We start from the raw sequence: 16,058 nt of genomic DNA on the forward strand, positions 1-16,058 counted from the left end.
GGATTCTTTACCGCTGAGCCACCAGGGAAGCCCCCAATAAAACATACTCAAAGCAATCGAAGACTGTGGGTATAAATAAAATATGAATCATAAAAAAAAGTTTGCCTTTTTTTATAGAGATCACTTTTTGAACTTCTAACATGTTTGGAATAGGCAACAGTACAGAATAATAAATAATGCATGGATTTGGGGGGGGTTTTGCTGAAATTGAAATACTTCTTTACCCAGAGAAAAAGCTCTTTACTTTTTATGTACCAGAAGACACACACAAAATAGGAGCATTATCATAAAACGCTCTCATTCTGACACCAGAATTTCATGTTTCCGCACAAATTAAGATGATCCCTGAAGGCATAAAGTACACAAGCTTTATTGGGCAACAGCAACGGGCCACGCTGGCAGACAATGAAAACAGAACCGTTCAGAATCACGCAGGATCACATGTGTCATCACGGGATCAAGAATTTAAATCATCTGGGAGTTCCTGCTAAACTCAAGTTCTGTACTAGAGCTTCTCTCTAATCAAAAAAACGCTGTCCTGGTGAATATTTGCCATGAGGATTACAGATAATCTACTAATGAAGAAGTCAAGGAGTCCTAGAGGAATTCAGTCAGCCCCATCGCGACAAAAGAATAAATGAGCCACAATTTTTTTTTTTTTTTTTGGGCAATACCATGCCCCCTCCCCAGCTAGCCCCCAACACACACAATATTCACTGACATTGCCAAGCAACACCAGCAGACAGCGCCTCCAGCCACAGCGTGACAGAGAAGACCAGGTTCCCTGGAGCAAGGCGCTGGCCAGAGAAGACACTGCAAATCCCCAGGTACCGCCACGCACTCACATGCTTCCAGGCTTCGTACAAAAGCATAACATATACACATTTTTTATAAGACAGAATGGACATAATTCATGGAAATATTTCCTAAGAGGTATATATAAACGACAAAAAAAAAAGCACTTTATGTTAAAAGAGGGTGAGAGAAATAAAGTCTGTTGCCTTTGCAAAGCTCCTTGCATATTTCTTAATGAAAAAGAAAACCGTGAATGACAGGATTTTAACACAGTGAAAACCAAGTATGTCTTTGGAACACTTGAGGAGACATCATACGCGATCTCACACACACACACACACACACAAACACACACACACACACACACTCTCCAAACACGCAAAAAAGGTCAAAGATAAAAATGGCTGATGGGTGTTGGCCTTAAAAAGGATGGAGCCGAAGAACATATAGGTCCCCTTTGCAATTTTGGCGGAGGTTTAAAATGCTGCCCCATAAACACGCAAGGGCGTTTCCATCCCCACCCTAGGAAAAACAAAGTATGAAAGCAAAAGTCTGGAGAAAGAAAACTAGGCATGATCGTGTCAATTCCCAACGATCACAAAAGCTCAAAATACATTCAAGAGTATCGTCAGTATAGTCTAAATTTTCAGCGGAAACCATACGGGGAAAAGGGTAAGCAGACGTTGGTATTTAACACCACTGCTACGAAAAAGGGTTTTGCTAGGAAAGTCAGTCTGGGATCTGGAGACAGTGAAGTGGGAGGACACTCAGCTCTGTGCCTCCCAGCTCCAGGTGGCTGGAAACAGAGGGTCCTGCTCCAAAGTCGAGGTGCTCCCTGGGATGCCCTTCTTCGCTTCGGGGGAAAGTCCTTTGACCCAAGCAGCCCGAGTCAGCGTGACCAGCCTCTCCAAGCACCACTGGCAACACACACGTGCACAGGCATGCTCTCAAAATGGGCATCAAGGCAGGCAGAGGCAGGAAGTCACTCAAGCTGGAGAAGCTTGTCCGTCATTCTCCTAGAGAAAGGGAGGGAGGAACGGAGGAGGGAAAAGACACAGCAAACGGACTGCTCACCTGCCTACACACAGCACCATCGCCAAAAAAATGCAAGAAAAATAACCATCGAGTAACAAAGAAATACCTAGTACTGTTGAAGGGCAGGAGGAGGTGTCTTTTTTTTAACTTTGAAGGAAAGTATGTAAACAGCACTGTGCCCATGCGCCGGGGAGGGGGGAGGTCTCCGGCTTCCAATCAAACTGGCTGTGGGAGACTCGCGGCCACTGAGTTCCAAGGTGAGGGGACCTCCAAGCTGCCAACGGTGCTTCCTAAATTCCTTCCCAGGTGGTGAATAGAATCTTAGGCTTAAGGTTTATGAACTCAGGAGCTTCCTGTAAAACGGGGGGCTTTGTTTGTTTTTTGTCCTTGTCTTCTGCCCGCAGATAAGCCAGGAAGCGCCCGTGTGCGCCGGCCCTATAGGATTATGTCTGATGTGTGCAGGTCAGGGTCCAGTACCCTCAGCTGACTCATGGCTCCCACCCTGCGGGGTCTCCAGCATTTTCCTAGACACTCGGCACTCCTGCCGGCGGTGGGAACAGGCTGCCTGCCAGCGGGGTGGCTCTCCAAGGTGGCCACGGTCTCCACTCGCACGCTGGATCCTCCAGCTCCTGGCTGCCTCCACCGGGGTGTGGTCAAGAGACAGAACGAGAGGGTCTGTGGATGGCACGAAGGGGCACGCGCAACCTCCGGACAGGGCTTCCTCCACTCCCCTGCGACCCTTCCTCCCTCTCAGATGCCAGTAAGGAGTTTAGTCTAGTCAACTCAAGCACCTTAATCAAAGTTGGGAAATAAAGAAAAATCCAAAGAGACCATCTTCATTCCCCATCTCTGCTGTTAATCTAAACATTTCCTACTGAGGGTTCCAGGAGACCTTCCTGTGGAAGCCATCACCTGTCTGTGAACAAGGTCAAGGTCAGAGCTTGAGAAGGGGGAGAAGGACCTTGAGACTTCTGGGTCAACAGGGCTGACTTCCAGGCAGATAGGTGCAAAAACGCTGAGCACACCTTCCTCCCGCCCCTCCTCTGAAACCACAGAAAATCACCCAGCAAAGACGTCAGACTGGCTCATCCTTTCTCAAAGTTTTAGAGCAAGATCTTCTTCCTAAATAACCATTCATTTAATGCAACATTATTTCCTGTGGGGTAGAAATGGCTGGGACAGAATGGGAAAAATCTCGCAAAACTGCAGAATCTTGAAAACAAAAATAGAAGTGATGTCATAGCCAATTTAGCAATGCCTGCAACTTACTGTCATTCTATAAAGTTTTAAGAGGGCAACGGAAATACATCAGTGTATCAAGCAGTTCAAAGGCAAGGACCTGGTGTCCCCAGCAATCCAAGAGCAGGCTTACCCGTGGTGGGGTGGCCATAACTTACACCTCTGAAGCACAAGAACCAGGCAGGCCAAAGAGCTGGAGGGGACGCAGTCAGAAAGAATTCATCACAAATCTAAGATCTCAAGCACGATCAGCTCTTGCAGATCCACCAACCTAACCCTTCTGGCATGCACATGTGGCTTCTGGAGGGAGAGACTTGACAACCCAAGAAAGCTTTGCCGGGCCACGGCCAGCGCTCGCCAAGTCTCTTCTTCCTCTGAAACAAGAAGCCACAGCTTTATAAGAAACAGTCGCGCAAGGGCCCCACCCTGGTTGGGGAGAGGGATCTCCACTCGCGGCTGCCTTTCAGTGAGCTTCCCTTGAAATCCAGAGGCAGTGCAAGCGAGCCCAGACCGCAGAATCGCAGTTCAGGCCTCCCCCCGCCCCAGGCTCCTGACTCAAAGCTGCCATCGGTGACCCGCAACGCGCTAAGACATGTCCACCTCTGTCACTGCGTCCTCAGCGATTCCTCCTAACAGGAAACAGACTCCTGTGGACGTCGAGAGAGCCCCATCCCTGACCTTTCCACTTCAGACTAGGAGGGTCTGAGCCACATGTGCAACGGTGTCTAAAGAATTAGCTGAGGCTCTTGTCACGCTGTCGGCAGGTCGAGGGGCCGCCCGGTGGCACATTTCCTGCTGAGAAAAGAAAGTCCCGGGTGTCCTCAGGTAGCCGCAGGCTTTGTAATTGTTACCAGGTCCCAACGAAGCAAGATAACACCTTTGAAATTCTTTTACAAGGTGGTAGGTGTTAACGTTAACGCTGGGGATGCAGATGCTGAGCTGCAGGAAGGAGAACGTGCCTCTCTTGCTCCCTTCTCAAGGCTTTTTTGTAATTCCAGGAGTCCAGCGCCTTTTCGACAAGCCAGGCTGCCTTAGAGAGGATATTCAGCGTTTCAAAACTCAGATTACCGTCTGCTTAACTTTTTTAACCAAATGTCCCATCTTTTCCCCCAAACCTACACCAGGAGCTCTATCTTTCTCTGAAACCAGTTTTTAAGGGCAGAAAGACATAAAAAGTGCACAGACGTTGGGATGGTTTAAAACAACAACGAGAAACCCTCTACAGCTTTCAACTAGACAGAAACTTTTAGCACACGACAACGAAATTCAAGTTGTAAGGAAGCCTGCGCGGTGATGCACGTGTCAACCTCTGGGCTGAGTCACGGGGTTTCAGAGCCACGTTCAGTCCTCCGTGAATCGCCAGGGGCTCAGACAGGCCCTCGGCGGCCCTCCGGTGTCTGCCTCCCGCGTATGCCAGGCCGGGGCTCTCCGTGGAAGCCCAGAGCCTGGGCGGCAGGCCCACCTGTGGGCACCCGACCTGCACAGTCCCAAGGCGGTGGTCAACAGGAAGTGGCTTGTACGCTGCCCCGCCTGGCGTGAGCGGAGCCCGGGGTCCCCTTCCGCGCTCGGCCTAGGACGTGAGCTTCGAGTAGCTGGGAGGCGAGAACCGGCGTCGCAGGTACTTCAGGACGTAGAGGGGCAGACAGCTGACCAGAGTGATGACGGACACTTTCCACAGGAAGGACAGCGTGGCGATGAAGTACACGTCTGCGGGCAGACAGCACAGGGGTGGGCACCTGGCTGTCAGCCTGACCGCCGCGCTCCCCCCATCCCTCTGACCTGCTTCTGCAGCTTCCGGATCGTCCGTGACATGCTACTTTCAACAACTCGTAAAAGAAAACTATGGGGGGGGGGCACCCTTCCAGGTGTTTTTGATTTGGAATCTGACAGCTGGAGGTTTTTCTTCCTAAACCTGGCAGAAAGGGATGCTCAAATACACGGTTCTGCTTCCGAGCGGCTTTTTGCCTTCATCTCAGGGACAGTCACAGAAGCCGGAGCCAGGTCAGAGGGAGGAACAAGGGGGTGGAGACCCGTGCTCAGGAAGAGCATGACCTTGGGGGCGGGGGGGGCTGGCGTGAGATCCCCTCCTGGCCGCAGGAGAGTCATCCCTACGGTTAGGTGGCTTTCGCAAGAGAGGAATGACAGCTAGTGAGTACCAGCAGAACTGGGAGCATCTCCCCTGCCTCTTGAGCAGAAGCTGGGGGAATGCAGTGGGCACTGAGTAAGCCCCTACTAAGGGCCAGGCCGAAGGCCCCGCCCATGGGCCGCTTGCCCAGTCTCAGGGCAGGTCCACGTCTAAAGCAATGACTGAAGCTCCTGAGGGCAGGCTTGTCTGGCAAGCCTCTGTGACTCCCCGGAGTCAAGCCATTGAAATACACATGTAGGTGCTCACAAAACCCATTCACGGAGGCTTTCCAAACAAGTGTGCAACTGTCCTAAGACTTCACTTTCCACGGGAATGCCGCTTTATCAAAATCTTTTTGAGGAGCAGTTTGCTGATGAAGAGGCAGGATGCAACAGGGCAGTGCTTCCAGAGCCAACGGCAGTGTCAAGTCCTGCTGTCACCTCCTCTGTGGCAAGCCTGACTCGGCTCCCCACCCCGGCAGCTCCACGGGGCCCAGCACGGTGACCAGCTCCCTGGAGAAAGCCCACCAGGTCCTCGCATTAAACAAATCCCCTGCTAAGCCAGCGGGCACGGGGCGTGGTTTAAAGACCACACTCGGCACTGAGACCAGCCCACCAGCTTCAGTTCCAAGAGGCTGGCCAGCTGTCAACGGTCCCGTGCCCCGTGGGGTGCCCATGAGACAAGGAGGGCTGCCGAGTGCGGAGGCCTGCTGGACAGCGGGCCCAGGCCTCACGTGCTGAGGGGCCCGCCTCCCTTCCCATGCTGAGGCCCCTGGACCCGACGGGCAGGCTCTAAATGTGCGTGCGCGTCGGGGGCGGGTGGGGCTCTTACCGATGAACTCGTGGAGGAACACCAGGGAGGCGATGTAGCAGGCCAGGCTGAGCAGCTCGGCCACCGTCATCAGCCAGTGCCAGGTCTGGATGGTCAGGGCCACCATGAGCAGCTCCGTGAGGATGAGCGATGTGAAGGAGATCGCCACGATGTGCACGAATTCCGACTCGAACAGCAGCAGCGCCCCGTACATGATGGTGCTCCCTGGGGGGGGGGGGTGGTCCACGTGGGGAGGGGCTCATGCCGCCCCCGCAGCCCCCTGCTGGGCCCCATGCCCACCTTCCCCACCCCGGACACAGCCTGCCCACCCATGTCTGACCCCTCTCCTCTCCATTTAGACATGAAAGGCACCATTTGGTCAAGGAGGGTAATGAGAGGGCCTTCATGGATATTTGAAAGAGAGGCAGCAGATCCCAGTTTTCCTACGTTCCTTTCTTTTTTTTCTTTTAGATTTTTTGGCCACGCTGGGCAGCGTGTGGGATCTAAGTTGCCCAACCAGGGATCACACCCACACCCACTGGAAGCATCAGTTTTAACCACTGGACAGCCAGGGAAGTCCCTAATTTTGCTATACTCCTTTTGACTTAAATATAATTGAGAGTTGATCACCGGGAGAGAGAGGGAAAGATAGATAGGAAAGAAAGGAAAAGAGGCAGAAGACAACAGTAACTGTCTGGATTGGGAGGAACAAGAGACAGAGGGTTTTGTATTTGATTTGAAATGACAGGCGTGGCCAGCCACTAAATAACACACAGTGTGGGATCCCTGTTCTACCAGGGCTCTGAAGCAGTCGTGTTCGGAGACACGAGCAGAACAGTGATTACCAAGGAGCTGCTGGGAGGAAGGGAGAGAGGTGTGGGCTGTTGGACAGATACAGTTTTCGTTCGCAAAGCTGAGAGCGTCCTGGAGACTGGTTCCCCAACACCGCGAATGTGCTGAGCACTGTTGAGCTGGGCCGTCAGCAGGGCTCCGACAGCGAGTGGCGCCTCTCGTCTGCTCTACCTTCCACCACCACACCCCCCCCCCGCAAACACACACAAAAGGACAAGAGGCCTCTAAGAGACACTGGAAAAGTCCTGGCACTCATGCTGAGAAGAGAAAGCAAGTGGGGGAGGGAGTCCAGCTAAGTACGTCTTCATCCAGAATTGCTGGAACTGACCGGACGACGTCTCGTGTTGAACACACACACTAGCTATGTGAGATTACTGCGTAAGAGCAGGGCCCGGAGACTGTGAAGCCCCGAAACCCAGGTGAGTCTACCCCAACGGAGCTGGGGGTGGGGGAGGCTGCAGGAAAGCGCCATGGCTTCTCATTATGAACTTTCACATAGGCTTCGCTATCTTCCCCTGGATACACACACGTCACTTTGCTACACCTCTCAAAAAGACCCCTTCAAACTGTTCTAATGACAGTGTAGCCTCCCACCAACAAATGCAATGGTCTCTACACTTTTTAACTACACATCATCTCATCAGTAAAAATCATTAAGCACGGATCCCTACTGGACGATGTGTATTTGTGAAAGACCCATGTGGACCTGTGCAGACAGAGCAAGCAGGCCCACTGCACAAATGTATCAGATACATTATAAAACACACCACCAATAAAGAGAAATTATAAACAGAGTGAGGAAAAAGTATATACAAAGAGGGCTTGATATTTCCTTTCCATATTCCAGTGAATCCTCTTACAAAGCCTCTACGGTCTGAGGGACCCTCTCTGGAGGCTGCGGAAGTAAATACCTTGTTCAAAAACTAGAGCTGGACCTCAGAAAATGTATCAGGACATCCCCGAAAGCAAGCATTTCTTTTGTTACAATGACTCCAACACCCCAGCAAGCTTTGATTAGTTACATTTTTCTCTGGGCCTCCCGGGGGTTCAGGCTGGTCAAGAATCTGCCTGCAATGCAGAAGACCCAGGTTCAATCTCTTGGTGGGGAAGATCCCCAGGAAAAGGGAATGGCTGCCCACTCCAGTGTTCCTGCCTGGAAAACCCCATGGAAAGAGGAGCCTGGCGGGCTACAGACCATGGGGTCACAAAGAGTGGGACACGACTGAGCGTCTAACACTTTCTCTGATTTTGTCTCAGTTCACGTGTGACTCTGGGCCCCACGATGAAGTCCTCGGGGCTTGCAGAGGGGGCTTTGGGGGCACAATGCCACACTCCTGACTGCTGTCTCAAGATTCTACTGTTTCTCTTCATGTTCTACAGACAACAGCACAGGAAATTTGACCCTCAGGCCAAGGCCAGAGCACAAGACAACAGGCAGTTTCGCCCATCCTTACCTTGATAGATGCTGATCAAAACCCATATCAAGAACGTCTTGTAAGACAGTGGCCGTCCCTGAACGAGAGAGGAGACAGAGCGCGTCACCGGGTGGGGCTCGGCCAGGGTGCCGGCTGCCTTCAGACGCCCCTCCACCAGCCAGACAAGACAATTTGCCCGTTTTCATCGCAACAGTGACTCCATCGAAATACATTAGAGAAATGACGTTTTTTTAAAAGAGAAGTGATTTTAGATGAAATAAAGCTGCTCCTTATTAAAAATTCCTTGAGGACAAAAAAAAAAAAAAATGCCATTACACACACACACACAGATTTTTCTGGAGGGTACATAAGAGCATTTCCAGAGGCACAAGGAGCAGCTACAGAACAGAACTGTCAGGGGCTTGTAAAAAAGGTATGCGGGGGTTTGTTTTCTATTGACGTTATCAGTGTTACGGTTTAACAGTCTTTGCGTGTGCATAGAATAGTTTAAGAAAGATGGCAAGCCCCCACACCTTCCTCTCAAAGTAAGAAAGCCATCAGTTCAAGGGTGTTCACATCAGACATGCAGCGTCCGTGTGAAACATGTCAAAAGCAGCAGAAAGGTGAGGTCTTCAGACGATTTGAGTAGAGTCTACATAATACCTTCTGCTGACGGGGTGAGAAACGGTCTAGGGACTGTATCATAAAAATAAAGACGTGACCACAGCCATAGAATAGCTTTGTGGGTTAAGTCAGAAAGCATCTGCCCATCTAAGGCAAACATGCCACATTAGATACATGCTAACTTATCATTTAAAGCAGCAGCGGGGAGGGTGGGAAGGGAGGCGGGAACGGGGCTGGAGGAGGAAGCTGGCCGGGGCTGGAACCTTAAGCAGGTCTTTGTAGAGCTCGGGGTACAGCATAGCCACTTCTGACTCGACGTCCTTGTCCAGGACCAGAGAGAAGACGGGGAACATGGTGTAGACGGTGGAGTACCTGTGAGAAGAGATGCCCCTCAGCGAAGAGCCGGCCAGCCCCCGCCTCTGCAGGCAGCTCCCACCACTTCGCTCAACAACCACGCACAGAGCGCCCGGAGCACTCCAGGGCCAGTGCGAAGCCCTGGACATTCAAGACGAAAAGCAGGCAAAATCGCCCACCTTCCCAGAGCTCCCGTGCTGGGAGTCAAAAAACAAACTCAGAAAACCGTGCTGGGTGTGGGAGGTAAGGTGCTGAGGAGGGAAACACAACCGGGAAGAGGGACCAAGACGCGGGCTCAGACGGTGCGACTGCAGAGCAGGTGGACGGGATGAGACACCCACGAGAGGACGGGGTGGCCGTGCCGGGTTCCAGGGAGCAGCCTCCCGGGCAGGCACAGCGAGTGCAGAGGCCCGGGGTGGAAGTCTGTCTGTCCCGTGTGAAGAGCAGCGAGGTGGCCCCCGTGGCCAGAGCCGCGCAGGTGAGGGGGACGCGAGCAGATGAACGTCCCCCAAGGGGGAAGGGGGACCAGGTCCCGGGGAGGCACGTGCAGCGTAAAGCCCTGCCTCTGTTCTGGCACATTCTGCCACGGTTCCAGGGCCTGACAAAGGGCAGGCCGCTCTCCCCAGTGAGAAGCAGGCAGGACCCCAGGGCCGGCTCTCAGGCTGAACGGCACAAGAGTACTTTGTAAGACGGCCCTGGGATCAGCCGGCCCCTCTGGGCCTCCCGCCTTGGTAACCAGGGGCCCTACCAGCATCTACCTGGGGCGTGTGGAAACCAGACTCCACCTCCCCAGGTAACTCAGAGACTAGCACATCCTCTGAAAAGGTCACAAGGAACGTCACAAATTCCAGGTCGGGAACAGGGGTGGACGTGATGGCACAGCGTCCCAGGTCACGGCACAAGCTCTACCAAGGCTACGTACCCCCAAGAGGGCTAGGCTCCGGCAGCCTCAGAGACTCGCCCGCAGGCGGTCGCTGCAGGCGGCCATGGCAAGAAGGGTCCTTTCCTGCTCCCCTCATTCCGTTTTTCCTAAGACCCCTCGGGGACTTCAGTTTTGCCTGGTTGCCAATTATCTGATAACCTCAGGCTCTTGCTGCAAGCAGTGTTCAAGCATCAGGTACAGAGGGACCACAAACAGACTAGACTCTACCCCTGTAGTCTGGTTACGAGCTTATCAGTTCAAAGCCATATTGATTAAAGAAGGCTCTAAACCAAACTGCCAGACCAGCCTTGACCTGGGGACTGAGGCGTCTTTAACACAACACTTCTTCCTTCTTCTGTGGCGTTTTAGGGGTGGCTCATTAAAAATTAACACTTTGCCTGGACTTCCTTACCCAATGATGAGGAATCCTTGATAGAGGGGGACGGAGGCGAAGTAAAACACGGACGAAAAGACAGCCTGTGCCAAGGAGAAAAAAGGATGTCACCAAAACATACCAAAAACATTACCAAAGCCCTCATGTCTGTATCATAAAGACAGTGTCACTCACAGAGTGCTAATTTCACACCTGCCCATTACAGTGCTTTAAGTATATTAGCTCATTTAATTCCTACAGCAACCCTACAGAGCAGGTGTTGTTACCATCGTACCCACTCTACAGATGAGGGAAGTAAGGCACAGAGAGTTTCGGTGACTTACCCGAGACAGCACAGCTCATAAGGGACAGAGCCAGGAGTCACGTCAGAGGGTTTAGCTCCAGGGTCCACTCTCAGCTCCTCTAAACATTTATTAACTTACACACAAGCCGGACCTGGGAATACCTTATTATCTGATCTCAGTGAATCTCCACAACCACCCATGAGATCAAGTCCTAATATCCCCTACATCATAGAAGGGCAGAGTGAGCAGATAAATGGCCCTGCAAGGGTTCAAGCCCTGTTCTGTCTCCAGAGCCCACACACCCAACGGCTCAAAATCACCTGCTCTCCAGGTGCACAACTGATGAACAAGTTGGCATATGCATGGAAACAGACACAAAAAAAGATCCTCCACCCTAAGGGTATGTACCAGTTACCCTGGAGGGTGGGATCGCAGAGAAGGCTTCATGTCTCACATTACATGTTCTACTTTGCTTCAAAATTTTTACAGAGTCCAAAACCTACCACTTTTGCAATCAGACAAAAGCAATAAAGATATTTACCAACCCCTACTGTAACGTCTGCTTCCAGATTAGGAAAATATGAGTAGTGAAAAATTGGCTGGGGAGATAAAACCAGGCTTGATGCTCTGTTACTCCTTCTCTGAACATCTACTGACCTCAACAGAAGCAAAGTGACCTCTAAGCTAATTAGTATAAAACCTACCAGAGGCCAGGGACAGCTGTTGCCTGAAGGATTTTAAAAACTGAACATGAAAAAAAAAAAAAAAACTGAACATGGAAGAAAATCACTGCAGACAGTGACTGCAGCCATGACATTAAAAGACGCTTGCTTCTTGGAAGAAAAGCTATGACAAACCCAGACAGCCTATTAAAAAGCAGAGACATTACTTTGCTGACAAAGGTCCGTCTAATCAAAGCTATGGTTTTTCCAGTAGTCATGCAGAGATGTGAGAATTGGACCATAAAGAAGGCTGAGTGCCAAAGAATTGATGCTTTTGAAATGTGGTGCTGAAGAAGACTCTTGAGAGACCCCTGGACAGCAAGGAGATCCAACCAGTCCATCCTAAAGGAAATCGACCCTGAATATTCACTGGAAGGACTGATGCTGACATTGAAGCTCCAGTACTTTGGCCATCTGATGCGAAGAGATGACTCACTGGAGAAGACCCTGATGCCGGGAAAGATTGAGAGCAGAAGGAGAAGGGGACGACAGAGGATGAGATGGTTGGATGGCATCACCGACTCGATGGACATGAGTTTGAGCAAGCTCCAGGAGACAGTGAAGGAAAAGGAAGTCTTGCGTGCTGCAGTCCATGGGGTCGCAAAGAGTCAGACACGACTGAGCGGCTGAACAACAAATGGAAGAAAAGGCTGGGCCAGGCTAGTGGCTAGAAAGAGTGTGGAATCAGAGCCCTCTCCCCCTCATCACCGTCGTGGGCCTTGGCTTGGTACAGAGGTCAGGATGCAGGTGACACCAAGGGCCGTGGTCACGGGCAGCCTGGCTCTGCCCTGGCTGTGACTTTGGAATTGAAAGGTCAAAGCCTCTTTTCAGATGACTTCTCACACAGGCTGCTGCCCAGAAAGGATTAGAAACGGGTCAAGAATCCTGGTGCTCAGTTTTGCAAATCAGTCAGGAGCCTCTTCCTCTAAATGGGCCAGACTGACCACGACACCTTCACCTTGGAAACAGCACTGGGGAAAATAAATGCTCTATCTTCATCTATCTCATAGGCCACTGTCAAAGTGCCATTCTAACGGGACTCTCTCTTAGCCAGTTACTTTCAGCACAGTGGACAGGGTTGAGCGGGTTTTTTACTGAGGGGAGGGGGGGATGGTTTGTTTGTTTTTCCCTCGATAGCACAAAGAACAATTCCTCACGCTAGAACTGTTTTTCTCTGAATCCATGTTTATGGTAACATACGGGCATTACAGAAGTAAATTCATCCAGGCCAGCCTGTGTGTGTTTGCCCGGGAATGAGCTGATTAATCTCCCAGTGATTAAAACCATGACATTATCCAGTCCAACTGATGAGCTTACATAAAATAAAAGTACAGATGTGGTCTGATGAACCACAGCAGCTGTTAGCGTTTTGATCGTGCTGATGAAAATCACTTTAAAGCTCCTTCACTCATAAGTGCAATAGATATTGAAAATATAACCACCCCCAGCCCTCCCCCGCAAAGGCACAGACAAGCCAGTGGAGGGTGGATTCTCCTGTACATCAGGCAGCACCACTCGAGCCTGAAGGAGGGTGTCTTTTGCATATGATTAAACACCTTTCCCACCTTAAAACACCACCTTAACCGAGAACAGTCAAATTCAGAGAGTCAGAAAGTGCACGGGGAGATTCCAGGGGCTGGGAGGAGGAATGGGGAGCTGGTGTTTAACGGGCAGAGTTTCAGTTTAGAAAAGTGAGCAGTTCAGGAGATGGATGATAATGAGAATTGCACAACTGTGAGAATGTTGTACTCAGCGCCACTAATGTGTGCAGTTAAATGTGGTTAAAATAAGGTTTTATATTATGTGACTTTTACCACAATAAAAAAAGTAAAAGGATAAAACCTCACCTTAGGTTTACACATTAGCCTGTTTTGCTTTTATTAATGATGGTAAGGATGCCTTCAGCACTTGATGCCTTAATAAAACTCTCTGCTTCTCAAAGTAGCCCTCTCTGCGGGGCAAGAGCCAAGACCCTTGAACAGAGTGATGCCCCCTTGACAGGTGGAAAGACTGAATCCCAGAGTGGTAATGTGACTTGCTCAAGGTCTCAAGAGACACCTGGGGATACGGGTTCCAAGATGTACCATCCCTAAGTTCTCACCATTTAACTGGGGTTCTTTTTTACCTAAATGCCCAAGGAGAAAATCAGCCAATAGATGTTCAAGACCCAAAATGTTTTCCCGCTTTGGGCCTCCTCCCTAATACGACTTCACTGCCGCGGCCTGAGGACAGACTATGAAGGAGCTGGGGAGACAGAAGATGGGAAGATACCTTATACATTCTAGAATCCTCTGTGAAAAAGCAAGATGTTACTCCCTGGGTCTGACCCGTGGGTCAGGAAGATCCCCTGGAGTAAGAAATGGCAACCCAGGACAGTATTCTAGCCTGGAGAACTTCACGGACAGAGGAGCCTGATGGGCTACAGTCCACAGGGTCACAAAGAGTCGGAAACGACTGAGGATATCCGACTCTTTCAGCTCCCCGAGGACTGACTGGGATGGGCACACGGGACTCCCAGCCGGGCTGCGCTGGAGGCAGAGCTGAGATGCCCTGGCTGCACCGCCCTCACTAAGCGCCCCCTTCGGTGGAGGCAACACCCACCCCCCACAATGGAGGGCAGGGGGGTCCCGGGACTAACAGGGCAGGTACCAAGGCCCCCTGCCCAGGTAGACTAAATCCCTGAGGGATACGGTACCAATTTCTCGCCCTCACTGAGGCTCAGCCTCCCCATCTGTAGAATGGGCACAGACCACAGGGAAGACTGCAAGAGCCCCTGCATTGTGAACACTCAACCCACGGTACAGGATGCTCTCAAAAAAACACACTGTTCACTGATGGCTGCTCTCTGTAGGTCCTTGATTCTGCATGCGGAAAACTCCGAGCTGGAGTGTTCATTTGGTGTTTACCTCTGCATCCTTCCCTCTGGCAACTCATCCCGATGCACGAACCCAGGTCACCTACACCTCTGTCCATCTCGTGCCTGGCCAGGCCCCACCGCTGAGGCTCTGCAGGGCAAGCATAGCCTCGGCCCCCACACAGGAGGGCTCCAGGCAGGCGCTCGGAGCTCTTTCGGAGCTGGGGGGGCGGGGGCAGTGCAGAGCGGCGGGCTGGAACTGGCCCGGCGGGGTAACCGTTCCAAAGGGGGCCTGCTGCTTCTCCGGCGCTCTGCACAGCGGCCCCCGCTGCGCCCGCCCACCCACCTGCATGGTGCTGATGCAGAGGCTCCTGTGGATGACGAACTGGCTGAGGGCGGCTGAGCGCTTGTAGCTGTTGCGGCCATGCACCATGAGCAGGCGGCCGAGGTGCCGGAACTGAGTGATGGAGAAGTCGGCGGCCAGTGAAGCCTGCTTGCCCTCCTGGGACCGGACGTCGAAAGCGGGCACCATCAGAAGCACGGGGCGGGTCAAGGCAAACACATATTTTTTTTTTAATTGAAAAAGCAAGACACTGGTAAGGGGATCTTTGAAGAACTTCAATAGAGAAATTCTTTTGGCTTCCAGCTACACACAGTTGGTGGTCTGAGTCTAAATGTGATTTTAAGAGAGGAATTTATTTAAATAAAAAACATTCCCAAGCACAGATAGTCACAATTGGGAGGTCAAATGGATCTAGTATTAAGCCTTGGGGGTTAGGCCCAACCCATAATGGGAGTCAGGAGCAAAGAATCATTCCAAGATAGGCTGTGAGCACTCAGCTCCCTTAAGAGTTAAACATATCGGGGGGTGGGGCTGATGCTACCAATGATACCAAATTGAACATTCCCAAACACAGCTTTGCACATTCATAGAACTGGAAATAACTTAGAGCGCAGCCGTATTACGGGATTCTTTCAAAGGTACACAGCAGACGCTATCAACGGGACAGACGGATGTCACGGCCTCCTGGCGTGGTGAAACAGGGAGGCACAAGCCCCTCTTATGTACGCCGTACACCAAAACACAGAACCATAAGCAAATCCACCTGCCCCACGGACGTCATGGGATGGTTCTCCAACTGCCCTGCATGTTTCAAAAATGAGTGTCCTGAAACACACCGCCTCTCCCACAAAACAGACGGAGAGAAGTATTCTCCACTAGAGAAGAGTGCAGAGACATGACATGCAAACAAATGCAGTGTGTGAGCCTTCACTGCTTCCTGGAGATTTCTTTTTTAAACATTTTGAGGCCCACTGGAGAAATGAGACCATGAATATTATATAACAGTATCGTGTCAATGTTACACTTTTTTTTGATGCTATTTTCCTTATGTAGAAACACAGAGATCCAGGCTGAAGCACTGAGGGGTAACATATCTGCAACTTACTTTCAGCTGATTCAGAGGGAGAGGGAACTGGGAGGAGAACGTGACAAACGCTAATAACTGGTAAATTAAAGCAAAGAGTAAACAGGTGCTCACTGTTCTAGCTCGACTCTTCTGAAGGAGTTACATTTTTCAAAACAAAGTTTGAGGAAATATACAAAATGATGGATCTACATGTTCTGATGTAT

The 16,058-nt window shown here is 51.1% G+C and overlaps 1 protein-coding gene across 3 annotated transcripts in view; it reads right to left on the bottom strand.

Annotated features, from left to right (window-relative positions):
- Positions 1–354: 354 nt before the first annotated feature.
- Positions 355–16,058, bottom strand: part of ATP9A (ATPase phospholipid transporting 9A (putative)) — a 122,374-nt gene continuing 106,670 nt past the window's right edge. For all 3 annotated transcript variants that reach the window (XM_043478778.1, XM_043478777.1, XM_043478779.1), the window contains exons 23-28: positions 14,772–14,927; positions 10,584–10,648; positions 9,159–9,267; positions 8,311–8,368; positions 6,026–6,229; positions 355–4,776 (exon numbers count right to left, since the gene is read on the bottom strand). In XM_043478778.1, coding sequence (XP_043334713.1) covers positions 4,640–4,776; positions 6,026–6,229; positions 8,311–8,368; positions 9,159–9,267; positions 10,584–10,648; positions 14,772–14,927 — 729 coding nt within the window. In that variant the 3' untranslated portion in view covers positions 355–4,639. The remainder of the gene's footprint in view (positions 4,777–6,025; positions 6,230–8,310; positions 8,369–9,158; positions 9,268–10,583; positions 10,649–14,771; positions 14,928–16,058) is intronic.

This window comes from Cervus canadensis, chromosome 10 (assembly GCF_019320065.1).
Source record: "Cervus canadensis isolate Bull #8, Minnesota chromosome 10, ASM1932006v1, whole genome shotgun sequence".
Classification (NCBI taxonomy): Eukaryota; Metazoa; Chordata; class Mammalia; order Artiodactyla; family Cervidae; genus Cervus; species Cervus canadensis.